Source organism: Hyla sarda, chromosome 2 (assembly GCF_029499605.1).
Source record: "Hyla sarda isolate aHylSar1 chromosome 2, aHylSar1.hap1, whole genome shotgun sequence".
In the NCBI taxonomy this organism is placed as follows: Eukaryota; Metazoa; Chordata; class Amphibia; order Anura; family Hylidae; genus Hyla; species Hyla sarda.
This window is the reverse complement of record NC_079190.1, coordinates 248077841-248105276: the sequence shown is the minus strand read 5'-3', so window position 1 is coordinate 248105276 and position 27436 is coordinate 248077841. Positions and strand designations below refer to the sequence as shown.

Below are 27436 nucleotides of genomic sequence, written 5' to 3'. Positions count from 1 at the left end.
TGACAGATTAACAAGTAGAAAATAGTACAGTACTTAGATGTACGTATGCGGTAGTGTTGCTCGCGAATATTCGCAATGCGAATTTTATTCGCGAATATCGCATATTCGCGAATTCACGAATATTCGCGAATATAGCGCCATATATTCGTAATTACGAATATTGTTTTATTTTTATTTTTTTCACAGTACACATCACAGTGATCATCCCTCTCTGCTTTCAGCTTGTGTGGTGTAAAGGAGTCTCTAATACTACAGTGTGAGACTGGTGTGCGAATTTTCGCATATGCGAATTTTTGCATATGCGAAAATATTCGTCCATATATTCGCAAATTCGAATATGGCCTATGCTGCTCAACACTAGTATGCGGTATGCACTTATGAGGGCAGAAAAATGCGCTACAGTACCCTTAAAAAATATATATTTTTGTAAAACACCAGCAGTACACAACAGTGCTGCAGCCTAAAAAAGCTGTGTACTAAACACAAAATTGCTCTCTGTCAAAGACTATTAGGAATAGACCGCTGGTTATTATACCATGTACAGACTAGTATAACCAGTAGATGATTTTTTTGTGGAACAAAGGCATTGAATAGCGCTGAAATTCCTGCCTCCTCTGCTAAGGTTTATGAAGTTGATGCAGCTTGTTGAAATGTATGAGGCAACACACAGCTATGTGCCCCTTTCTGTAATACTATGCTGAAGAAAGTGACTGGGAGTTTAATGCCTGCAGGTGCATTAAAAATCCTCTTCAGTGAAAAAACAATGCTCTCCATCCACGAGAACGCTGATGTGACTAGTAGGATGTTAAACGCTGCTGGAATGCGCTTTTCTCTGCTGTAACACACACACAGGCTATCCGTCCTATCTCTCTGCAGTGTAATGAATGAAGTAGCTGGCCGCAATATGGCTGCCGATTTATATAGGGCTGTGACATCATAGGGGTGACTGGCTGCTGACTGGCTGCTGATAGGCTGCAAACTGCATGTGATTCAGGGTCATACCGCCTACTTCCCTTCCCGCCTTGCCTTCCCAGCATCCCTTGCCCCATGTACTGACATGAGGATCCGCCATTTTAGATGCCCTGGAGCCAGGAATGCTGTAAAATGGAGTTTAATGAAGCTATTCGCGTTATAGAATCACGGCGATATTCGCATTCGTTGCAAATCAAATATTTCCTGAAATTCGTATCAATTTCGGTTTTGTCAGCTTCGATTCGTTCATCTCTAATATTGACCTACGGAATAAAGAAAATATGGTATTTTTAACATAAAAGGTACTGCCAAAAGCTGCAAAATTGTGGTATTCTTTTTAATTTCCCAACAAAATAATATTTTTTGGGGTTCACTGTACATTTTATGGTAAAATGAGCAATGTCATTACAAATATAATTGGTCACGCAAAAAAACAATCCTCATATGGGTCTGATACAAAAAGAAAACTTGGCTGTGTCCTGAGGGGTTAAAATATTAAATCACACCCCCACTCCCACACAAAGTCTGGTAATGGTTCTACACTAGTTAGGCAGCAATATATGAGCTGTAATTGAATATTTCTATTGACCTGTAATAAATAAATATATAATATACACACATACAGTCATGGCCGTAAATGTTGGCACCCTTGAAATTTTTCAAGAAAATTAAGTATTTCTCACGGAAAAGGATTGCAGTAACACATGTTTTGCTATACACATGTTTATTCACTTTGTGTGTATTGTAACTAAACCAAAAAAGGGAGGAAAAAAAGCAAATTGGACATAATGTCACACCAAACTCCAAAAATCGGCTGGACAAAATTATTGGCACCCTTAACTTAATATTTGGTTGCACACCCTTTGGAAACAATAACTGAAATCAGTTGCTTCCTATAACCATCAATAAGCTTCTTACACCTCTCAGATGGAATGTTGGACCACTCTTTCTTTGCAAACTGCTCAAGGTCTCTCTTATTGGAAGGGTGCCTTTTCCCAACAGCAATTTTAAGATCTCTCCACAGGTCTTTAATGGGATTTAGATCGGGACTCATTGCTGGCCACTTCAGAACTCTCCAGCACTTTTTTTGCCATCCATTTCGGGGTGCTTTTTGATGTATGTTTGGGGTCATTGTCCTGCTGGAAGACCCAAGATCTTAGACGCAAACTCAGCTTTCTGACACTAGGCTGTACAGTGCGACACAAAATCCGTTAGTAATCCTCAGATTTCATGATGCCTTGCACACATTCAAAGCACCCAGTGCCAGAGGCAGCAAAACAACCCCAAAACATAATTGAACCTCCACCATATTTCACTGTAGGTGTTCTTTTCTTTGTAGGCCTCATTCCTTTTTCGGTAAACAGTAGGATGATGTGCTTTACCAAAATGCTCTATCTTGGTCTCATCTATCCACAAGACATTTTCCCAGAAAGATTTTGGTTTACTCAAGTTCATTTTGGTAAAATGTAGTCTTTCTTTTTTATGTCTCTGTGTCAGCAGTGGGGTCCTCCTGGGTCTCCTGCCAAAGTGTTTCATTTAATTTAAATGTTGACGGATAGTTTGCACTGACACTAATGCTCCCTGAGCCTGCAGGACAGCTTAAATATCTTTGGAACTTGTTTGGGGCTGCTTATCCACCATCCGGACACCTTTCATCGCTTTTGCACTTAATGGCCAGGCACTCTCTCTCCACTATATTATACCTGGTCTCGGCCAGGGTCAGTTTGCTGCTGAGAAATACAACGGATGCTCTTCCCTGTTGACCTCCTGGGAGAGTACGTGACCGAGACCTACCTCAGAGGCATCGGTCTGTACCACAATTTCCCTTTTGAAGTTGGGTGTCACCAACACCGGTGACTCACGTAGGGCCGACTTCAAAGTGGAAAACGCCAGCTCTGCCTGTTCGTTCCAACGCACCATTACAGACTTGCTTCCTTTCAGGAGGTCTGTTTAAGAGCGCTACCACCGTAGCAAAATGGGGGATAAACCTCATATAGTAACCAACCATTCCTAGGAATTACTTCACCTGTCGGATAGTGACAGGTCAGGGCCAGTTCCGGATAGCCTCTATTTTGTTTACCTGAGGTTTGACAACTCCATGCCTTAGGGAGTCTACCACAGCCTGCACTTTTGGAAGGTGACTTTCCCAGTCTGTACTGTGAATGATGATGTCGTCCAGAAAAGCTGAGGCATATCGACGATGTGGCCGAAGTACAATATCCATTAGCCTTTGAAACGTAGCGGGAGTGCCATGTAAACCAAAGGGTAATAACTTGTACTCTAATAAACCTTCTGGTGTGACAAAGGCTGTTTTCTCTTTGGCAGCCTCTGTCAAGGGTACCTGCCAGTACTCTTTTGTGAGGTCCAAAACAGAAAAATACCGAGCCTGTCCTAGCCTTTCAATAAGCTTATCAACTCAGGGCATGGGATATGCATCAAACTTGGAAACCTCATTAAGTTTGCGGAAATCATTACAGAACCGCAATGTACCGTCTGGCTTCGGTATTAAGACTATCGGACTGGCCCACTCACTCTTTGACTCTTCGATGACATCTAATTTTAACATCTGCTGTACTTCTTCCGAGATGGCTTGTCGCCGCAACTCAGGTACTGATATGGTTTCGACCATATTTTTACCTGGGGTTCAGTGACAATGTAATGGCGGATGACAGAAGTATGTCCAGGAAGATCTGAGAACACATCGGTGTTCCTACTGACGAACTCCCTGGCCTCCTGTGCCGAAGAAACTGCTTCCCTTGCACCAGACTGAGGGACGGGAAACGCCACCCCTTGCATGGTACACTTGCTATGGCTTCCTTCGCCCGGGCTGGTGTACCCTGTACGTCACCTCCGCTACCTTTTCGACCACTTCGTAGGGACCCTACCACCTAACCAGAAATTTACTGTTGACCGTTGGTACCAGAGCCAGAACTTGACTGCCTGGCGATTACAAACTCTACCCTGGGCTCGCAGAGCTGCCTCCATATGTTCCCTAACCAAGGGCAACACTGCTTCCATCTGTTCCTGCAACTGAGTGACATACTCAACTACACTTTTGTGCGGCGTGGGCTGTTGTTCCCATGCCTCTTTAGCTATGTTTAACAGAACACGTGTATGTCTACCCTATAGCAGTTCAAAGGGCGAGAACCCAGTAGAAGCTTAGGGCACTTCTAGCACTGCCAACATGAGATAGGGTAGCAAAAGATGCCAATTTTTTTCCACCCGCTTTAACATATTTTTTAACGTTTGGTTAAAGGTGCCCCCCTAGAACATGCTGATGGGCTAACTCTAACACCAGCCTCCGATATGCTTTAGGCACCACCAATTGTTCCATATTGTCACCCCGAATTCGGTTTACTCTGTACAGCATCCCTTGGTGGAACACAAAACGGGGGTATACAGTCTCGGCTCCCTGTTGTTATGGTGCACCTTCTGCAATTAATACATTTTCCCAGGCAAGAGAGAGTTGGGTTGTGGTGCTGTGCTGTACCAAAATTTTCCCTTGTAGCATTGAGGTCCGCCAACTCTGGCCCTGTCGGCAGATCCTCCACATCTCCTACCATTACCCTCAGTGGAGACGACACCTCCTCTTCCCCCGAAGTGGTGGATACCCCAACTGCCGTTGCTTCTGACTCGGGTTCCCAGGGTTCCGAGGTCACCTCTGAGTAGGGCCAGTCTTTTGGGGACACCCCTGCCTCGCAGGTCTGGGGAACTCTTGTCTGGGGCCACAGAGACACTAACCCTGGAAAGTCTCTCCCAATTATTAACTCATACGGCAACTTCATGGCAACGCCCACCTCATGAGTCCAGCAGCCAGTTGCTGTTGACAAAGTCACCAGGCCGGTCGTATAGTCTTTTAAGTCACCCTATATACACAACACTCCAGCCTGTCGTCCCGTGTACTCCGTGGGCGGCAACAGGTTGGACCTCACTAAAGTTACCATACTACCCTAGTATATTAACCTCCCTAAGGACGCAGGGTGTACCTGTACGCCCTGCGCCTAGTCCCGGTGTTTAAAACACCGGGTCGGTCCCGGCTGCTATTGATAGCTGGGACCCTTGGCTAATAGCGCTCGGCACAGATCGTTGTGCCGCACGCTATTAACCCTTCAGACGCGGCGATCAAAGCTATGGCTTTGCAGGGATCAGGGTAAAAGATCAGTGTGTGCAGTGTTATAGCCCCCTATGTGAGCTATAACACTGCGAAAAAAAAGTTAATAAAAGTCATTTAACCCCTTCCCTAATAAAAGTTTGAATCACCCCCCTTTTCCCATAAAAAAAACTGTAAATAAAAATGAACATGTGGTATCGCTGCATGCGTAAATGTCCGAACTATAAAAATATATAGTTAATTAAACCGCACTGTCAATGGCGTACGCACAAAAAAATTCCAAAGTCCAATATAGCGTATTTTTGGTCACTTTTTATATAATAAAAAAAGGAATAAAAAGCGATCAATGTCCGATCAATGCAAGAATGGTACCGATAAAAACTTCAGAACACAGCGCAAAAAATTAGCCCTCATACCGGCCCGTACACGGAAAAATAATAAAAAAGTTTAAGGGGTCAGAAGATGACAATTCTAAACGTATAAATTTTCCTGCATGTAGCTATGATTTTTTTCCGAAGTACGACAAAATCAAACCTATATAAATATGGTATCATTTTAACCGTATGGACCTACAGACTAAAGATAAGGTGTCATTTTTACTGAAAAATGCACTGCGTAGAAACGGAAGCCCCCAAAATTTACAAAATGAAATTTTTTCTTCATTTTTGTCGCACAATTATTTTTTTTTCCATTTCGCCGTGAATTTTTGGGTAAAATGACTGTCACTGCAAAGTAAAATTGGTGGTACAAAAAATAAGCCATCATATGGAATTTTATGTGCAAAATTGAAAGCGTTATGATTTTTAGAAGGTGATGAGGAAAAAATGAAAATGCAAAAACGGAAAAACGCTGAGTCCTTAAGGGGTTAATGCCTCCACGACACTACCTCCCACCTTCACGTGGCAGAGGTAACCCGAGTCCCCTTCCCTGGGGACACTGGTGGCACAGAGTCTCTGAGCATACATGGACGGGCGGAGTGCATAATTAGTGTCCATCTGTTCTTCCCTTTGGGGACAATTAGCCCTCACATGTCCCGGCTCCTGACACCCCCAAAATAGCAATGAGACAGGGCTTTTAGGGCTTTCCAGCCGCCTGGACAAGGGTGGGGACCTCCTGGGTTTAACCGCCCCCTCCCGCAGTTTTACGGTGGTCTCAAATCTTTCTACCGGGTCAACCATCCCCAGTGCGTTGCTAGGGGATGCCAGGCCAATCCAGTTCTGTAGGGAGTAAGGCAGAGCCCTCCAGAACATATCGGCTAGGAGACAGTCCAGCATGGCAGTGGGAGTCAACATCTTCAGCTGTAGCCATTTTTGCAGGCGTTGCAATAGGTCATAATATTGCTGCCTGGCTGGCTTATATTCCCACTGTTGTACCCGCTAAGCCCGAACTGACCCTTTTCCCCTCAGTCTTGCCAGGATCTCACCCTTAACAATGTCATAGTCAGCATCCTGGTCATCGGCCAGGTCAAAGTACGCCTGCTGGGACCCTGATGTCAGGAATGGAGCAATGACCTCAGCCCACTGGTCTCAGGGTAACCTCTCCCTTGTGGCCACCTTCTCGAAGACCACCAGGTAGGTCTCGACATCATCCGAGGGGGTCATCTTGGGGATCGCCATCCTAACAGCCTTCCGGGTTTCCGTGCTTTTCGCAGCTTGTAGCGCCATTATGTGCTGTAACAGCAGTTGGTTGGTCTCCTGTTGATGCATGTTGGACTCCTGCTGTTGCTTGTTGGCCTCCATGAGTGCTTTTATAACAGCCTTCAATTTGGCAACACTACGGTCAATGGAACACTGCTTTGCCTTGACTCTTTGGAAAAAACACTCCCACTGTACTGTCAGTCACTTGTTGACAGGATCGTTGCCGCTAGCAACAACTCCAACGGGTTATCCCAGGCTCGCTTCTAACCAACAGCGTGCTGCAACACAAATGCAGACCTCACTGCCTTGCCCGCATCCTCCACCAATTGTGATGACTCTCTCTTTCAGACAGGTGCCGTTGTGGTATAGAGGCACTGAAACAGGACTTTTCAAATCAAATTTCAGTGTTTTATTCACACTTGGCAAACAGGCTTTAAATGCAGAACAAAAGAAAAATAGCAAAAGTCCACCTGTGTTCCTTAGGTGTTTGTTCACACCTGAGTCCATGCCATGCGGCATCAAGCAAGCCTTTTCCAAGTCCCCAAGCATTCTGCTCACCAGCTTCCACACTCTCAAGGAAGGTCTTTACACACCTCTCTATCTGGCAGTGTAAGCTGCAACATGCAAAACTCCCCTCAGCTAGTGAGGCAGCCTAGCTTTAAGGCCAACAAAAGACGTCCTGGATTGTGGGGAATGGCCCCCACTCTACACTTGACCATTCCCAGTAAGAGCCGTCCCGGATTGGCCTTCCAGCCATATTACGGCCACAGTGTCAGTCTGAATCGCAGCACAGACACTGAATAAATACCGGCTCTTACTTCACCAAGGCCAGGAGCCTTGGTGACACATATCGCCCATCAACCACCAAGCCCTTCACCTTCTCACTATATATATATATATATATATATATATATATATATATATATATATATATATATATATGGTGAAAATGTACACTGCTCCCTATGGCACCCTCCCCCATCCTTTTCCTTGTTACCTTCTACTCTCCTCTCTTATGTTTGTTGAGCCTATAGACAGCACACACAGACTTTGTGTGTATCTTCCAAGACCTGGGATGAATCCTATTGGCTTGGAGTCCTGATGATGTCACCAAAGGTCCTAGAAAATCCAAGGTGTGTGTGATGTCTATGGGCTCTGTGCAGCCCAGACAGCTTTTGGGCTACAGTAGCGTTGCTGGGGGCGGTGCCTGGGGCGGTAGAAAATTGTGTCATCCCTCCTTCCTCCACAAACTGTGAGCACAATTTCAACCTAAAAGTAAAAAAAAGAAGTGATATCTCTCTTGATCCCCCACAGATGCTGTGCTGACCCTGTTGGTCCCTGCTCATTACTTCTAAGGAAAGTTTACTCATGTATTTTGTTTTACGTGTGGATTTTTGTCCATAATGTGCAAAAAATCAGGCGCAAAAAAAAAAAAAAGAAAAATTTAGTGTTTTTTTTGCAAATTATAGCCAATAATCCGCACATAAAATATGATGGCAAATTATTCTACGTGTGAATCCAGCCAGTGTATAATAAGAAATGTATTTTGTGGGTTTGGGTATTTTTTTTATTATTTTTATTATTACTTTTTTAAATATTTATTTTAGCAGAACACAAGGTACCCTGACACACATGGCAGTCCTGAGGGCTGCCATAGACACCCATAAGCACTGGTGATTGTGTTGCCAGGAAACTGATGAATGGTCCACATAAATTCCCTTTATGTAAGGGGTTAATCTACCCGGAGCTGAAGACTGATTTCTTGGCTTCTGGTAGTGACTGTGCTGCCCTATTCTAGCCCTGCCATAAACACATGGCAGGCTAGAATTTTCACCCTTTATCACCTCCTTAAAAAGGTGTATTGGTGGTTATTAAAAGGGTTGTTCAGCAAAAACATATTTGCTGTGTGATAACAAAAAAGCCTGTACTTACCTCTCTTTCTGGTCTGTGTCCAGTCTCCACTGATCTTAGCTTCCTGATGCTGCAGATGGCACGACACATTGCTGCTCAGCCAATCACTGGCCACAGCATTGTGCCACCTCAGCCAGTTATTGGCGAGCGACAATGTGACATACTGTCGGCAGCACGCAGCCTTGACGCATTCATTGAAAATTTTTTTTTTTGCTGGAAAACTCCTTTTAGGAGGCTAACCCATTTTCAGTTGCATTTTATGTACATAGACAAAAACTGAGGCATACACATGCTAGCATTGACATATACCACTTACACACACATTTATACACAAGTACACCACACTTATGCACTTACATAAAATCATACAATACACCAGTAGTCTCCAAACTACATCCATCTGTTGCACGACTCCCAGCATGACCAGAGAGCCAATAGCTGTCTGGACATGCTGGGAGTTGTAGTTTTACAACAGCTGGATGAACTCAATTTAGAGACCACTGTAATACTCTGAGGCTGGGAGAAGAGCAGCTGAAGTGTTGAGGAGGTAGACAGGATGAACGGCTTCCTAGTTTTGATAGCCTTTGACCTCTGCAGGCTACCGTGCTGATCTGCCTCTCCCCCTCCTATATATCTAGACATGAAGCTCGTACAGGACAGAAGAAGACTGAAGGTACACAGCTGGAGTATGTGTAGCTAACGCTGTGCGCCTCCAGTCTGTTCACTACACCGGGCCCCTGACTTCAGCTGCACAGTGAGTGACAGGGATGGACCCCGCTGACAACACCACTGATTCTCACTACTGTATTTTGCCACGATTTGCTCAAAATACAGTATTGTGAGTATGGACGTAAATATGTTCAGGGATCTGAATATCTTTCGGATGCCCAGGTAGCCACCGCACCCCCCCCCCCCCTAACGCCGGCCCTGAGTACGTGCTGTAAGTAAAAATGCTGGAAATTTTCAGTTCTCAGGTTTGCCAATAGTAGAACGCGGGCTCCAGTTCAGGTTTTCTGCATGAGTTTTACAGACTAACTCCTCATGGGTAATAAATTATTTGATAAAACCTAATTATTTTGTATAAATGGTGGCAGTGAGCATCTAGTATAAATACAGTTTGTGATCTAAAATGCAAATTGGTGGTTGGTTTAGTGTTATACATAATTCTACAGATCATGGTTTTGTCTATGACATTTTACAAGCTTGGTTGTCAGGAAAGCTTGCCTGTGAGGGTATATTCACTGTGATGATTTTTTGTGAATTGTCCATCCAGAAAATTTCAAACAGACAGTGGGCACTGGCAGAACATGCTGGTTCTGGGACCGCTTGTAAATGCACAGTCTCCATAAATGGCAAAGCATTTCTGATTCTTCAGAGGCCAAAATCAGAATCTCTGCGGCAGATATTTCTGACGTGTGCTGCAGGATCCAATTGAGAACTATTTTCCAGTGGAAATTCCACTGTGTGAATGAGGCATGATTGTTAGTCATAAAATAATAAAGTAACAAACAAAATAGTTTTTTTTTAGACAGTTTGGATTATCTCCCTCACTATTCTGTTATTGACTGTGTGCTATACATTGTAATCACTAGCAGACTACACTTGTCTGAGGCTAGGTTTCCACTTTTTTTTTTACCTGAAAAAAAAACACCACAAAAAACTGCCCTGTCATTTTGCGCTCCTGAGATGCAGTTTTTTTCAAAAATAGCGTGTTTTAGTCTTTGCGTCCTTTTCTTTGGCATTTTTTTCCCTGCATTTTTTTTTTATCATAGGTCATATTATTCTTTCATCATGTGGGATAAAGCACAAGTGTCATGAGTTTTGATCCCCTGCCTGCAGCCTAAGCCTAATATGAGGAAAATGGTGAGAAGCTTAAATGGGCACTGTCAAATACAAAAACTTTTGATATGTTTTGCAATTGCTTTCATTAGAAAATGTTCAGTATTTCATACTGAAAAAGCCAGTCATACAACTGCCCCCCTGCCTGCTTGGACACATACTAGTCCTGCTGTGTCCATGTGTCATCACCTATGTCATGGACACACTTCCTTGATTGACAGCTGTGAGCGCAGTGCTCACAGCTGGAGGAAAAATCCTCCCACTGTCATCTTGTGTCCCACTACTGTCAGTGAGGGCAAGCTGGGAGTTGTAGTTTTGCTAATGCTAGGGGAGATGTGAGCAGACAGCATACTGAGGGAGGGGGGGTGACCTGCACAGTCAGGCCATGTCCCATCCCTTTGAGAGGAATTCAGACTAGTGAGCTGAATTAAAAGTGTAATAAAAAAATCAATAAAGGTGCTAGACACATAAAAATTATGTACATGGTCAGGATTAGGTACTGAGTGATATGTAAAAAAAAATTTTTGTTGGATCTGATGGGTATGCTTTATTGCAACCATAACTTTGGCTGCTTTTTAGTAGTCTTGTTTGTCCTAAAAACTACTTTCTTGGCGTCACCTACAGGTGGGTAGGCATGGCCAGGCACTGGCTCAGAGAACTTGCTGTTTACACATAGAATAAATACTTGGCGCATGCACTGAGGACCTGTGTGTCAATTATACAGTAGTCCCAGCTCTGATGTACAGGAATTGAGCTTGGCCACGCAGGGGCATTGCGAACCCCTGGCCATGCCTATCTGACTGTTGGTGGCTCCAAGAAAAAGCATGTTTTAAAACAATCAAGACTACTAAACAGCAGCCAAAAAGAGGGCTGCATTAAAGGGGTACTCCGCCCCTAGACATCTTATCCCCTATCCAAAGGATAGGGGATAAGATGTCTGATCACGGGAATCCTGCCGCTCGGAACCCCCTGCGATCTCTCCTGCAGCACCCCGTCATCTGCCGTCATGGACTTGCATTGGGGGGGCTGGCTATGACATCACAAGGTAGCGGGGCCATGATGTCACGATACTCAGGCACCTGTATCGCCCATCATCGGGCATGGAACGAAGTTTGCTCCGTGCAGCAGATGACAGGAGGTGCTGCAGGAGAGGTCGCAGGGGTTCCCAGTGGAGGGACTGCCGCGATCAGACATATTATCCCCTATCCTTTGGATAGGGGATAAGATGTCTAGGGGCGGAGTACCCCTTTAACCTTCTCACTATTTTTCACATACAAGGCTAAGATGGGGGCGAGGCAAGACTCATGGCAGTTGCGCTTTAAAGGAAATCTGTCATTGGTGTCATCATAGTAACCTGTCGGTACAGACAAGTAGTGCGGGTGACACTATAAATTATAGCCATCAATGTAATGTAGTCATAAATGTAATGCTCATAATTCACTTAATTTTCAGGCTCCAGACCGGTTGGTCAGTACACACCTTTCAAACGGACAAGCAGAGAAAGAGTCAGTCACTTGACCAAAATGAGATAGAGTCAATTCTCCAAGTCATTAGAAGGGCCGAGAAAGTAGATACCCTGGAACAACAGAGAATTGGGTAAGCCTGGGCTTTTAAGGACATATCTTAAGTTTATATGAAAACATTGTCTGTTATGGTAGTAGCAGTTGAGGAGCCACTGTTACTCATTATTTAAAGTTTTTGGCCCTAATTTGTAAATCTTTTGGAGACAAATATGGTCTGGTGCTGCCTATAAAAACCAATCACAGCTCAGCTTTTATTTAGCAAAGCTCATTAAGATATAAAAACTGAGTTCTGATTTATTTTTTGTATTTTACTGTGTCACTGTCATTATGTCACACAGTAAGTATTTTAAAATAAATATAAGGAATTTTTAACAAGATCTTCAGTTATTTTAGCAGTCTAATATTTTCCCTTCTGTAAGAGAATGCTTCTTAAACCAGTGCCCCCATTCCTAAAGTAATGTTGCTACCTGCACTGTGCCCTCTCTAAATAGGTAATTCTAAAACCAATGCTAAAGACAGAAAGTATTGGGAACAGCCAAGCACACATATAAGACGCACCTATGTCATCACCTGTGACTGCCCATACTCTGCTGTGTACGGGCAGTAGCAGGCTGTACCCAGTGCTCTCTATTTCTAAGCGAGAGAGAGAGAGAGAGAGAGAGAGCTAGCTCATAGGGAGCAGCAACATAGCAGAATTCCTTTAGGATGGGGTTGGGGGGGGGGGGGGGGGGAGAGAGATATATGCATTTTATAAAAAAAATAAATAAAAAGGAACAGATTAGACTAATAAAATACTTTGAAGATTGTCTTAAATTCGCTTATATTTTTAAATAAAAAAAATGATTATAGGTTATGGTGTGCTCACAAATTCAGGTTTTGAATTGTATTTGTAGAATCCAAAGTTGGGAATTATTTTAAATGCAAATGTTTAGTCTTTCCTTTATGAATACTCCTTTTATGGTCTGTCCCTGACTTTTCAATAATTGCAATTAAAACCTGAACATGTGAACACGCCCTCAATGCGTATGTCATAGCATTTGAGTGCACTTGGGACTGTTTGATTGAAGTGTTGACTTTTTATATACTGTATGCCAATTTTATGACCGAATAGCCATCAGCCTACTGGGACATTCCAGTCTATAGTATATTTGCATGCTTCTTTGCAGGTTTTATCTGTTTTCATCTGTTCTGTTCCTTTACAGAGTTAACCAAGGTAAAATGAAGCAGAGAAAAAGCACATAGTAACATGAACATAAAGATTTTACTTTTTCAGCAATGCTTCTATTCTGCCATCTTCTGGTGGAAAAATGTATTTCATCTGAACGTACATTTTGATGTTTCCTCAATGACAATGTAACGTTTGAAATATAAGGTGACAATGGTCCCCTACATCTACAGGGCTCCCTTTTCACATATTGTTTGTCCGCCCCTTGTCAACGTATAATGTGAGGGCCCTACAATTCTCTCTTTCCCTCTGGTTGGATCAGTATATCAAGAATTATAATCTTGTTTATATTAAAATGAGTGGTATACTGTTAAAATGTATCTGAGTACATCGGCGATCAGATTCTATTTAAAATATACTTGCGGATGGAGTAAGTAAAAAACAAAAACAAAAAAAAAAACCTCACTCTAGCACCACTAAAAAAAAACCTCACTCTAGCACCACTGGATGAACTCCAGTTGCCAGTGTCTGGCACTGCCAAGCTAGAAATCTCTAGGAGAGAGTACCCATCTGCAGACAGCGTTATTTCAGGCTGTTGCCCTTAATCATAGAGTTAAAATCTAAATTCTTTTCTTCAGAATGTTATAACAATGTTGCATATATGTTTGTTTATAAACTATTACACCTTTTACTTGTAGACGTCTGGTGGAAAGACTAGAAAATATACGGAAGAATGTGATGGGAAATGGGATTTCCCAATGCCTGCTGTGTGGGGAGCACCTCGGAATACTAGGCACCACTTCTGTCTTTTGCCAAGACTGTAAAAAGGTAAAGGTAATTTAGAATACCTTTCTTTTTAGATGAGAACTTCCATACTTTGTATTAATTTGGTTGACCCTCTTTAAAGAGTACCTATCATCAAACTATATTTTCTAAACTAACTCAGATTATATTCCTATATATACTACTCCTAACACCCCTCCTGCACTTACTTTTTTTTTTTTAGAGCTTTATTAAGCTCTGAATCATACCTTTCCCCCTTTGCTCACATTGTGTGAGCTCCAGGCAGGAGAAAGTGGGCATTCCCCAGCAGATGCGACATCACTGAAGCCTGCGAGAGCTGTGTCTCACCATGCCCTGCACTACTTCCTGAGTTTGGTCTCCTGCCAGACTGGGAGGAGACCAAACTAACCATTTGATTTGCGGCAGGGAACAGAACAGAGCCAGCTAGTGGCCGTTTTTTTAAACACATTAAAAACATATAAATGTTGAGAATTTTATTTTATTTTTTCCAATAAACTGTTTATTAATTTTCAATCGCTTGCAAACAGAGAAGTTCAACATTACGAGCAGGGTATGACATGTCATAATACAGACAAATAGGCACTTCAGGAGGTGTTGTAAAGAAAAAAGTCCAAATGAGTGAAAACTAGTGAAGAAGATAGAAGAAAGGAAAAGAGAAAGTAGGGGGAAATAAGAAAAGGGTGGGATGGGGGTGGGGTGGGGTGGGTGAGGGGTTGGAGGGGTAGGAGGGGGCGACACTAGTGGCTGACTTGGTTTAACCACCACGGAGACCAGATCTGAAGAAACTTTTCATGTGTTCTACTCACTCTGTGGGACATCTCTTCAAATTGACAGATCTGATGGACCTTCGCCCTCCACTCGTCCAAGGAGGGTGGGGTGGGACTTAGCTCCTTCAAAGGTATCAAGGATTTAGCAGCCGCTAGCAGGTGAGTTAACAAGAGGTCTCTGTGTGGTCGGTAGGAATCGGATGGTTTGCCATCTCTGGTTGCAGTTTAAGCGAGGTGCGCAAAATAGCATTGACCTCTCGCTCAATCTTCTGCCAAAACCTAGTTATGGTTGCGCATGTCCACCATATGTGAGTGTGGGTGCCCGTGTGCGTCCCACATCTCCAGCAGAGACTGGAGGAGGAGAGTCCATGAAGGTGTAAGAATTCAGGGGTCCTATGCCAACAAGACAACAACTGTAATGCATCTCTCTCAGCCTGATACATCTGGAGAAGCCTTGTGAGTGAGTGAGAATGTATTCGGTCTCCTCGGTAGAGAGAGAAATGTTCAATTCTCTCTCCCACGAGATCAAGTAAGTTGGTTTAGTGGCTGCCGACACATTAGCTAGTAGTTTCTTAATATGAGACAATTTGGATAGTTGCGGTGAGTGGGCGGTGAGAGAGCACTCAAATTCAGTGGGTTCCCTGAGCTTCCCCACTTTTTGCAAAAATTGTAAGCAGCATTGTTTCAAGTGTTCTAAATGGAGGAAGGATAGACGAAAAGAAGGTAGAAGTGATCTAAACTCATCTACTGTCGGAACCCTCCCGTCCACAAAGAGTTGCCTGACTGTGTAAGAATTTAATCTCTCCCACAGTGAGGTGTATGTCGAGTACTCACAACCTCCAATCAACGGTATGAAACCAGCTGGGAGAATAGGAGAGACAGATGGAGAGCGAACAGGGGCTAGAGAGTGCCAAACAGAGAAAATACTGAGGAAGAGGTGAGAGCAAGTTGTCTGAGAAAATCGTCTGCGTTTGGTGACCCATAATGACTTGATGAAGTCGCCTCCGCACACCCAGCGGGCCCACTCCCACTCAGAAGTAAGGTGTGAGTCGGAGGAAGCGCGAAGATGTGGTTGAGAGTGTATCCATCTTCTAAGCTGTATAGTTCTATAAATGGCCGAAATGTCAGGGATCCCTATTCCACCCCTAACTGACGGTTTTGACAAAAGAGAGTGTGCTAGTCTTGGTGTTTTGTGTTTCCACAAGTATGAGGAGAGCAACTTCCTGACTGCAGAGAAGAACGTTGGGGGAAGGGCAATTGGAAGCATTTGGAGTTTATATGCTATTTTAGGAGCTACATATGTCTGGAGGACATTCCTCCTTCCTATCCAGGATATCAGGGGGAAGTCGTACTCTTTCAATAGGATTTGTATATCCGCCAATAACTGTTTAAAGTTCGCAATGTACAATTTAGCTAGCGTTGGAGTTATATGAACGCCCAAATACTTCAGGGAGGAAGGCGCCCATGGGAACGGGGAAAGCAATTTAAGACTGTTGACTCTTGAGTTTGAGAGGGTAATATTTAAGAGTTCCGATTTAGTTATATTGATTTTGTAGTTAGATAGGCGTCCAAATTCCGTGAATAACGAGACCAGGCAAGGGAGGCCCTCCTTGGGATTAGATAAGCGAAAGAGCAAATCGTCTGCGAATGCTAGGTTTTTAAGTTCACCATCAGGTGTGAGTACTCCCTTCACTGTCTCATGTTGTCATATTTTTTGAAGAAGGGATTCCATGACTAAAATAAATAAGGTGGGGGACAGGGGGCATCCCTGCCTGGTGCCGTTAGTGATGTGAAAGGGTGGGGATAACGTGTCATTGATTAGTAGGGAGGCATAGGGGCTAGAGTACAAGGAGAAGATAGCTTCAATAAAGGGTGGTGGAAAGCCAAACTTCTGAAGAACACCTCTCATGAACGACCAGCTAACTCAGAGGTAGTCGTTTGTTGTGAGCTTGTTGTATGGAGGCTAAAAGCTTGAAAGTGTTTGACCTGCCCTCGCGTCCTGGGACAAAGCCGGACTGGTCCGGTGCGATCAAGTGTGGGAGAAGCTTTTTAATGCGCATGGAAAGAAGTTTTGCCCATATCTTCAAGTCTATGTTGAGGAGCGATATGAGCCTGTAGCTGCCACAGTCGCTTGGGTCCTTGCCTTCTTTGGCAATAAGTGTTATATGGGCTTCTTGCCATTGTTGGGATAGGAAAATACATCAGGTAAGCAGTCGGGTGTCTAGGGGTAATGAGAAATAGAGGACTAAGGGGTTGGGGTCCATGGGGGAAAACACAGAGGCCGCATATTAGGGAGAGAAGAAATTGGGACTGGGGTGGGAGAGGGGGAGGAAGGAAGTTAAGGTCGGAGGGGATAGAGAAGAGAAGGGAGAGGGGGGGGGGAGTAGGGGAAAGGGGAGGTACAGAGATATAAAGCATTGAGAAGCATCCTAAACCTAATGCAGTATGTGGAATAAGCAATAGTGGTCTAATCATCTCTAAGCATCTCCATAAAGCGCAAGGATAACCTGTGAATCGGGCATCTTCAACAAAGCAATCAAGCTATAAAATGAGAAGGGAGGAGGGGAGGGGGGGGAAGACATGGGGAAAGGAAAGGGGATGGTGGAAACTAGTAGGGGGGGGGGGAGGGGGAGGTACATATTAAGGTTCATAACAATATGATAACAATATGATAGCAATCAACATGAGCATCAGGTAGTATTGCGTGCGGATCAGTGTGAATAGCAGATCTGTAAGAACAGTAAATAAATCTGTGGCAGCAAGGAAAGAAGACAATCCCCATAAAAGCATTAGACTGAGTGGGTGGCAAGGGGGGGGGGGGTACAGTGGTGGGGAGCACAGGTACGTAAAACACAGAATATATACATAGGGACACGTCCCTGATGGAAGTAGGCACCGCATCCAGGATGAGGGAGGGAGGATTGGTAGCTAAGGGGGGGATGCATCAGGATAAAGTCTTTGAAGGAGAGGTAAACAGGTAACTGAAGTGGTGGTCGATTAGCAATGTCACAGTCCATCTGCTGGATGTCCATCAGGCAATGACAGAACGAGGAAGGGAGAGGGCCAGCATCACACCTTCTTCTAAGGTGCGTGGGGGGGGGGGGGGGGAAGGAGATCCAGGTGGCTGAGTGAAGGAGATATCTGTGTGGGACTGATAGGGGAGGAGGGGGGGGGGGGTTGTTAAGGCAACCAGAAAGGTGCTGTTATAATCGTAGGGCCAGCTCCGGTGGGTAGAAGGGTAGAACCAGTTCAATAAACAGGCAAACAGCAAACAGTTTTTCCCCAGGTGGAGGGGCAAGGTGGGCAAACCTGAGCGGCACCTGCCGCACGATTCACGTCCAACGGAGAATCATGAGGTTCGCTTCGGCATGTGGGGAAGGTGGAAACCAAGGTCTGCATACAGGATTCAACGCGGTGGAGGAGTCTCTTTCTGCAGAGTCTTCTTCAGTTTCCCAGCTTTAGTGCGGGAGACCATCTTCCATTCTTTGGACCGCGGCAGGCTCGGGAGAGGGCGCAGATCCGAAATCGGAAGCCAGGATGGAACATTGACAGGTGGAAGGTCTAGGACAGTCCATATCTCTGGTAGGTCCGCCGGGGTTCACACCATGAGCCTGTGGCCATTATGATTAATAGATAGACCAAACAGGAAGAGGCACGCATATTGGAGGCCGCGTTCTCTTAATTTCTCCAGGAGCGGTTTCAGCAATCTCCGCTTTGCGAGGGTTGAGGGAGCGATATCTTGGTACAGGGCAATCTCCTCACCTTCATATTTCACTGGGTGTTGTTCCCGGGCAGCACGGAGGATCGCTGCAGTGTCCACGTAGGACAGGAGGCCGCATATCGCGTCCCTCGGCGGGTCCGCAGGTTTTGGTTTCAGTCGCAGGGCTCTGTGGATCCTCTCTATTACAATGCGTTCTGCCCGCTCCGTTCCTAGGAGAGTCGCAAAGATTTCATGCGCGACTTTATGGAGCGCCTCATTAGCCCAGGTCTCGGGTATACCTTTAAATCTTATATTCTTCCTGCGACTCCGATTCTCCTGATCTTCAGTAAGGGTGTAGACGGAGTTGATGTGTGTCTCTAGCTGCTCCGTGCGGTCTGCGAGGGCTGTAGAGTGCGAGGTGAGTGAGGAGCAAGCCGACGCGTTTCGGACCATATAGTCCTTAATCATGGCATGATTAAGGACTATATGGTCCGAAACGCGTCGGCGTTTCTGCTATGATTTTATTTCCCTCCTCTATTTTTGTTCACTCAATTTTAATGGCTTGAATTAAAATTTTGCATTTTATCCGTTTTTCCTGGGAGCTGGACCTTGCTCTCTTTCTTCATCCCTACATAATTCAGACCCCAGTTACATCACACAGTAATATACATACAGTTAAATTAGGCGACAATTGATGTGTTTTTTGATCGGCGTCGCCCTGTTTATTTTTCTTCTCCATCAAGCTTAGACCGTCATGTCGACTTCATCCAGCCAAAACTCATATCTGCAGGACAAACATGTTGAGCTCCAAATTTTCCCAGTGCCCTCCCCTTCTCTACACAGTCTCCTCATTTTTAGGCCCCCAAACTGCCGACCCTTGATCTAGTAGATGTAGCATTATGTTAGAACATAGCAGTTAGGATGTAATGTTATGTCCTTTTGCGAGAAGGGATTAATTGTTACATGTATGAAAATAAGTAATTAAATAAACAAGCACCACCACCTACCTCAATTACCCTATCTTTCTTTTGGACTTTTGTTACAGCTATTTTGCTATAATATTAACCCCTTAATGACCAAGGACTTAAATGTACGTCCTGGTGCAGCGGTACTTCACGCACCAGGACGCACATCTACGTCCTGTACATGAACGCGAGCATCGGAGCGATGCTCGGGACATGTACGGCAGGTCCCGGCTGCTGATACCAGCCAGGGACCCGCCGGAATTGACAATTGCGGTTGTCCGCCATTAACCCCTCAGATGCTGTGATCAATACAGATCACGGCATCTGTGGCAGTGCGACTACATTTTAGGCTGATCTGCTAACATGGCGGCCTGAGGTCCCCTCAACTGCCTCCACCGCCTTCCCGGCATCTTCTGCTCTGATCTGCCTTCCAGCAGACCAGAGCAGAAGATCACCGATAATACTGATCAGTGCTATGCCTTATGCAAAGCACTGAACAGTATTAGCAATCAAGTGATTGCTATAAATAGTGCCCTATGGGACTTGTTGGCAAGGGAGGAAAGAAAGCAAATTGGACATAATTTCACATCAAACTCAGAAAATGGTCTGGACAACATTATTGGCACCCTTTCAAAATTGTGGAAAAATAAGACAGTTTCAAGCATATGATGGTCCTTTAAACTCAACTGGGGTAAGTAACAGGTGTGGGCAATATAAATCACACCTGAAAGCAGATAAAAAGGAGAGAAGTTCACTTAGTCTTTGCATTGTGTGTCTAGGTGTGCCACACTAAGCATGGACAACAGAAAGAGGAGAATAGAACTGTCTGAGGACTTGAGAAACGAAAATTGTGGAACAATATCAACAATCTCAAGGTTACAAGTCCATCTTTAGAGATCTAGATTTGCTTTTGTCCACAGTGCGCAACATTATCAAGAAGTTTGCAACCCATGGCACTGTTGGTAATCTCCCTGGGCGTGGATGGAAGAGAAAAATTGATGAAAGGTGTTAACGCAGGATAGTCCGGATAGTGGATAAGCAGCCCCAAACAAGTTCCAAATATATTCAAGCTGTCCTGCAGGCTCAGGGAGCATCAGTGTCAGCACAAACTATCCGTCGACATTTAAATGAAATGAAACGCTATGGCAGGAGACCCAGGAGGACCCCACTGTTGACAGAGACATAAAAAAGCAAGACTACATTTTACCAAAATAAACTTGAGTAAGCCAAAATCCTTCTGGGAAAATTGGCCTGGGAGACCAAGATAGAGCTTTTTAGTAAAGCATATCATTCTACAGTTGACCAAAAACGGAATGAGGCCTACAAAGAACAGAATACAGTACCTACAGTGAAATATGGTTTCGGTTAAATGATGTTTTGGGGTTGCTCTGCTGCCTCTGGCACTGGGTGCCTTGAATGTGTTCAAGGCATCATGAAATCTGAGGATTACCAGCTGATTTGGGGTCGCACTTTATAGCCCAGTGTCAGAAAGCTGGGCTTGTGTCCGAGATCTTGGGTCTTCCAGCAGGACAATGACCCCAAACATACATCAAAAGGCACCCAGAAATGGATAGCAACAAAGCACTGTAGAGTTCTGAAGTGGCCAACAAGGAGTCCAGATCTAAATCCCATTGAACACCTGTGGGGAGATCTTAAAATTGCTGTTGGAAAAAGGCGCCTTTCCAATAAGAGAGACCTGGAGCAGTTTGCAAAGGAAGAGTGGTCCAACATTCCGGCTGAGAGGTATAAGAAGCTTATTGATGGTTATAGGAAGCGAATGATTTTATCTATTTTTTCCAAAGGATGCTAATATTTTTTATCCAACCCATTTTTGGAGTTTGGTGTGACATTATGTAGAATTAGCTTTTTTCTCTCCCTTTTGTTTGGTTCAGTTCCAATACACACAAAGGGAATAAACGTGTGTAGAAAAACATGTGTTACTGCAATCCTTTTCTGTGAGAAATACTTAATTTTCTTGAAAAATTTGGGTGCCAACATTTACGGCCATGACTGACCTACCTTCCTCACTCCCTGAAAACTGCCATTCTCATGGAGCTGCTGTCCTGCTGCCCAGCATTTTCAGGTGTTGGTTGGCACGTGGAATTGCCTGCATAACCAATAAGTGGTCACAATGATTGGCTAAGTGGGTTAATTCCAAGTCCTGACCCAAGCCTGAAGGTGCTGGCAGTACAATTAGGACAAAGGATCTGTGAAAGAGAGGTGAATATGGTCGGCAAGTAGTACTCTTGTTTAGTTTTAAAATATACAAAGACAACTAACTGTTTGACTTGCACAGGGAACAGAAGAGACACCTAGTGGCCGTTTTTTCAATCACATCAAAAACATATAAAGATTCAGAATTTTAACAGAAAGTAAATAGCAAAGTGTCTTATAATTACATAAGGGACAATATATTAAAAGTTAAGTTTGGTGACAGGTACTCTTTAAAATGCAATACTATTATAGGAAACAATTAAGAAGCCACAAAGCTACTACAGTATAGTAATGGCAGTTTATTCAGTTGATAATGAAAATACTTGAGGAGCCTTCGTGCTGGTTCAACCACAAATATATTCTTAGCCTAAACAATTGTTTCTTTATCGAGCAGACCTGGGTGATGTTGCAGTAGGCATTTCTTACTCCACTAGGAAACCTTATTGTTTTGCCATATATTGGACAGAAAAAACCTCTCTTGCATTACTGACTGTGTATGCATGGGAAGCCAGAAGAGATGCTGTTTATAAAAGTCCGTGGGCAGTACTAATTTATTTGCTTTGCTGTATTATTTTTCACTTCCCATCTCTGCTGTTTACTTTGACTGTAACCTCAATTGTTAAGCTTTAAATAAAGCAAGAATGTAAAATATTATTCAGCTAGGATTCTTTTTTTTTTTACTTTGTTCTCAGGCAGGTAAAAACAAAACAAAAAGCAAAACAAAATTACATTCCTCTCTCCTCTTTTACGTCCTCTTTAAGGCTATGTTCACACAGCGTAAAATGTACAGAAGGTCTATCTGTAAAATACGGATGGATGTTTCGCACATTTGTATCCGCCTGCACTGCTTGCAAATGTGCTGTCTCAATAGACAACAATGCATTTCCAAGCAGAATCAGCAGAAACAATAAACATGTTCATTGTTTCTCCGGGCGCCGAAATCAGCATTTCCAAGCAGAAACATATGCCTTGTGCACAGTGCAGCAGAATCCCACTGAAATCAATGGGACTCTGGTGTAGCAGAATTTCTAGGCAGAAGTTCCGCTGTGTGAACATGGTCTAACAGAGCTCTGGGGGCATTGTGGTTGGTACGAAACATTGCTGCTCAGTCTGCTCAGTCTGCTCATTGAAATGAATTACATACGGGAGCACATAGAAAGGCATACGGGAGCGCAGGTTTTTAGCTCTTCCCTGCCGTATGCGCTCCCGTATGGGGGAAAATGTAATGGGAACCCAGCCTTAGTCTGGAACTGTGATGTGGTTGTTGTTAGATCAATTGTGGAAAATGGGAATATGTGTAAAAGAGCTCTTGATAATAGGGCAATAAGTAGTAAAGACACCAATTGTGTTAAAAGGGTTATGCAGAAACAGAAAACTTATTTATAAAAACAGCACCTCGGGTTGTGTGTGGTATTACAACTTAGCTCCATTATGTTCAATTTAACTGAGCTGCAATACTGCAAATAACCTTGAGAACAGTGCTGTTTTTGGAGGAAATCAGTTCTGTTTTTTTATCCTGGATAACTCTCTTTAAGTAACCGTATGTTGTGAAGTTAAGCTGTAAACGATTGACCAAGAACTACTAAGCTCTTGCAGCTACTTAAAGCTACAACAAGCCTACAGATCCTAAGGAGTCACAATGACTCGACAGAAGATTAACATTTTTGTTTTCACAGGACTGTTTAAGTTCTGCCACCAAAAATTAACAGGAATCATTAAACTTCCCTGCCTTTTATATAAGATTTATTGCCATCAAGTACTTTGTTACTGAAGGAAGAGAAAGCAAAGTCTCTTCTTGTTTAACCAATACAGTCTTCGACTGTATCTTTAAGGAGGAACCAATGACTGTCATTTCCACGCTACAGCTAAATAGAAAGCCTGAACTATGAAATATAAGACCTATAAATCTTAGTTATTCTCTTATGATGCTTTAAACCTGCCACGTAAGATTCAATTTTATGTGAAATACATCCAGTCATCTTCTAGAAATATTATAAATGTTTCATCTATTAATCTGTAATCTTGCTTTTTATGTTTTAGAAAGTCTGCACAAAATGTGGAATTGAAACAATCAGCAACCTGAAGAGGCCCACCTGGCTCTGTAAAATATGCAGTGAGCAAAGAGAGGTAAATTATTTTATTTATTTATTCATTTAAAAAAATTGTATATCTATTGAATGATTTGGTAGTTTTAAACTGCCAGAGTTGACAGCCCTATGGTATTCTGACTAGCTTCTTTATCTACATATTTACTTCTATTTCAGATTCCATTTTCTGCTCAAGTAACCATATTGTGGCAGTGAGACTGCTATATGTATGGTTAGCAAGGTCAAATGTCATTTGCAATTCTTGTTCAGAATGAGAGTAGAGGCCCTATGTTATGCAGAAATCGTGTCAGTTAACACACTTAAAGAGATACTCTGCCCCTAGACATCTTATCCCCTAGACATGGGCAGGACGTGTCGTCACGACCAGGGCTGCGAGGTACTGCATAGAGACCGTGGAGGGTCCCAGCCCAGGGACCTCAGCGATCAGACATCTTAACCCCTAACCTTTGGATAGGAGATAAGATGCCTACAGATGTAGTACCCCTTTAACCCCTTAATGACCACAGACATAAATGTACTTCCTGGTTTGGCGGACTTCCCGCACCAGGATGTACATTTACGTCCTGTGTATGACCACGAGCATCGGAAGGGTGCTCGCGTCATACACGGCAGGTTCCGGCTGCTAGCAGCAGCCGGGGACCCGCCCGTAATGGCCGACATCCGCGATCGCGTGGATGTCCGCCATTAACCCCTCCGATGCCGTGATCAATACAGATCACATTTTATTCAAAAAAAAATTAATAAAAAATGATCTAAAAGTTTTATATATATGCAAATATGGTATCTAAAAAAAAGTACAAAAATATAAAAGTATCTAGCCATGGGTATCATTTTAATCGTATTGACCCACAGAATAAAGAACACATGTAATTTTTACCATAAAGTGTACAGTGTGAAAACAAAACCCTCCAAAATGTGCAAAATTTTGGTTTTCATTTAAATTCCCACCCTAAAAAATTTTTTTGGGGGTTCGCCGTACATTTTTTTTTTTTAAAGTAAAATTTATTAAAGTTTCGTAATAACACAGATATACGTATATCATGTACAAGTAACATCGGGAACAGTAAAATACAATACAATACAATACAATACACCCCCAATGCATCATAATGGGAAGCTATGTAGGTAAAAGCAACTTTCTGGTGTTGGTGATATCAAGGTGGAGCGAGAACACTTTGAGCAGAATGTAGGGAGAGTTGAAGGGTATGGGGTTGGGACAGGGTCCACTTCACCGTACATCGTTATCAGTAGGGGGTTAATAAAAACAGTGGTCACATGTAGCATGAAGCAATGATGTGAAAGGGTAGTAAGAGTGTAACATCCATGTTTGGGGGGGGGGGGAAGACGAGAAGTAAGGGGCTATATGGTAAGGGAGATGGGTGGAGAAAGGAGGTCAGAGAGGGGGTGGAGAAACAGTAATGGGACGGGGGGGGGAGGTAGAGGGAAAGACAAAGACAAAAAGGAGGACAAAAGGGAGAGAAAAACAGGTAGGGCAGAAAACAGAATGATTGCGATAGTGTACATACCTCTCGAGCCTGGACATCCACCCCAGCCCCTGTGGCGAATCACTCTGGTATACCCCGAGTCTGAAACTCCGGGGAGGACAGGAATCGTAGCCATGGAGACCAGACCAATTGGAATTTAAGGAGCTGGCTCTGTGAGTCCGCTAGCAGTTCTTCCATGCGACACAACTGAGAAACTTCCTTGAGCCAGGCCGAATACGTCGGGGGAGTAGAGGATTTCCATAATCGTGGTATGACCGCCCTTGCGGACAACAGGAGGAAGTGGGTTAATTTCGCAGTTGGAGTGGGTATTGCAGAAGGAAGGATGGAAAGCAGTAATATAGATGTGCATTTCGGGAGTGAGAGGGAAGTGAGAGAATGTATTGTGTGGAGGATCGAGGCCCAGTAACCGTCAAGACCCGGGCATGTCAGCCAGATGTGTGTCATGGTTCCCCCTGTGTGTCCGCATCTCCAGCATGTATCTGGGACCGAAGGATACATGCGGGAAAGAAGAGCAGGTACTCTGTACCACCGAGATATGATTTTATAATTGGTTTCGTGTGTGCGAGAGGAAATCGAGGATTTGTGACAGAACCAAAAGGCTCGCGTCCACTCTCCATCCGATAGTGTACGGCCCAACTCCTTCTCCCAGGCAGAGCGGAAGGGGAGTGGGGTAGAGGAGTTCACGTCTAGTAGTAAGGAGTATAAGACCCTGACCGCGTGCGGGACCACCGCGTCTGTTACACACAAGGTCTCAAATCGAGTGAGTGGGCGGTGAAGGAGGATGGAGTCCTTGTTGGCGGCATAAAAGTGGCGTAGCTGGTTGTATTGGAACGAATGCATTATGGAGTGCGGGGAGTCTTCCAAAATGTCGGGGAGTGGTTTCAGGTTATCGGCTAGTAGCAGTGAGTGGAATGTGGGGTTATCTATCCGTTTCAGGGCAAGAAATGTCGGGGCAGTAAGTGCAGGGGGGAACGATTTATTGCCAAACAGGGGTACCAGAGGACCATCTGGAGAGAACAAAGGTAATCTTGTAAGGTATGTTGAGTACGTTTGGGCTATCAAGTCTATAACGGGGTAGGGTAGGGTAAGTACGTATGTCGGAGAGGGTATCCGGCAGCCATAGCAGGTTCCTGGGAGCCAAGCCACAGGACTGGCCTTCCAATGTCACCCACTGCTTTCCTTTTTGGATTCGAAAGCTATCTAAGACACGGACCAAGATTGTCGCTAGATAGTAAGAGAGGCAATCTGGCAGTGCCAACCCCCCCTCCGTCTTACGTCTATATAAAAATTTTCTAGCTATTCTCGGACGGCTGTTGGCCCAGACAAAGCCCGACTGGAGCGCAGCTACCTCTCGGAAGAAGGTGCGAGGCACACATGTGGGGACACAGGCAAAGAGATACAAAAGGCGTGGGAGCACGTTCATCTTGAAGACATTAATACGGCCCAGCCAGGAGAAGTCTCTGTGCTCCCATCTGGCCAGGTCCGAGCGCAATGTCTGTAACAGGGGAGGGAAGTTGACTCGGAACGTGGCTGTTAGATTGGCTGGGACGTGGACGCCTAGGTATTTAAGAGACACCGGTTGCCACCTAAAGGGATATAGAGACTTAAGTGATTGGACCAAACGAGGCTCAAGGGAGATGTTCAGGGCTTCACTCTTAGAGGGGTTCAACTTATAATTACTGTAGTTGGAGAATGTAGAGATAGTAGAGAGCAGGGACGGTAGAGAGGTGAGCGGGGAGGACAAGAATAATAGTACATCGTCTGCAAATGCCGAGCATTTACAATGGTCACGAGACATGGGCAATCCCTTGATATCCGGGTAATTACGGATGGCTACGAGCAGGTGCTCCATACATAGTACATAGAGGAGCGGGGAGAGAGGGCACCCCTGTCTCGTGCCATTACAAATCTCGAAGGGCTTGGACAGTTGGCCATTAATACGAATTTGAGCTAGGGGGGATCTATATAGGGCCATGATGCGTTGTGTCATTAAGGAACCCAAACCAATTTGAGACAGGGTGGCCACTAGGAATTCCCAATCCACCCGGTCGAAGGCCTTCTCCGCATCAAGTGAGAGCAGAAATAGAGGTATTTTGCTATGGCGGGCATGATGTATGGCAGCGAAGGCCCGTAGAGTGTTATCTCTCGCTTCTCTACTACGAATGAACCCGACCTGGTCCGGGTGGATCAGGAATTCCATATGGCAGGCCAGTCT

The 27436-nt window shown here is 44.2% G+C and overlaps 1 protein-coding gene across 12 annotated transcripts in view; it reads left to right on the top strand.

Annotated features, from left to right (window-relative positions):
- Positions 1-27436, top strand: part of RPH3AL (rabphilin 3A like (without C2 domains)) — a 413105-nt gene that overhangs the window by 162634 nt on the left and 223035 nt on the right. For 11 of the 12 annotated variants that reach the window (XM_056556890.1, XM_056556888.1, XM_056556882.1 and 8 more), the window contains 3 exons: positions 11923-12066; positions 13857-13986; positions 23649-23735. In XM_056556890.1, coding sequence (XP_056412865.1) covers positions 11923-12066; positions 13857-13986; positions 23649-23735 — 361 coding nt within the window. The remainder of the gene's footprint in view (positions 1-11922; positions 12067-13856; positions 13987-23648; positions 23736-27436) is intronic. The other variant, XM_056556894.1, reaches the window with a different exon arrangement.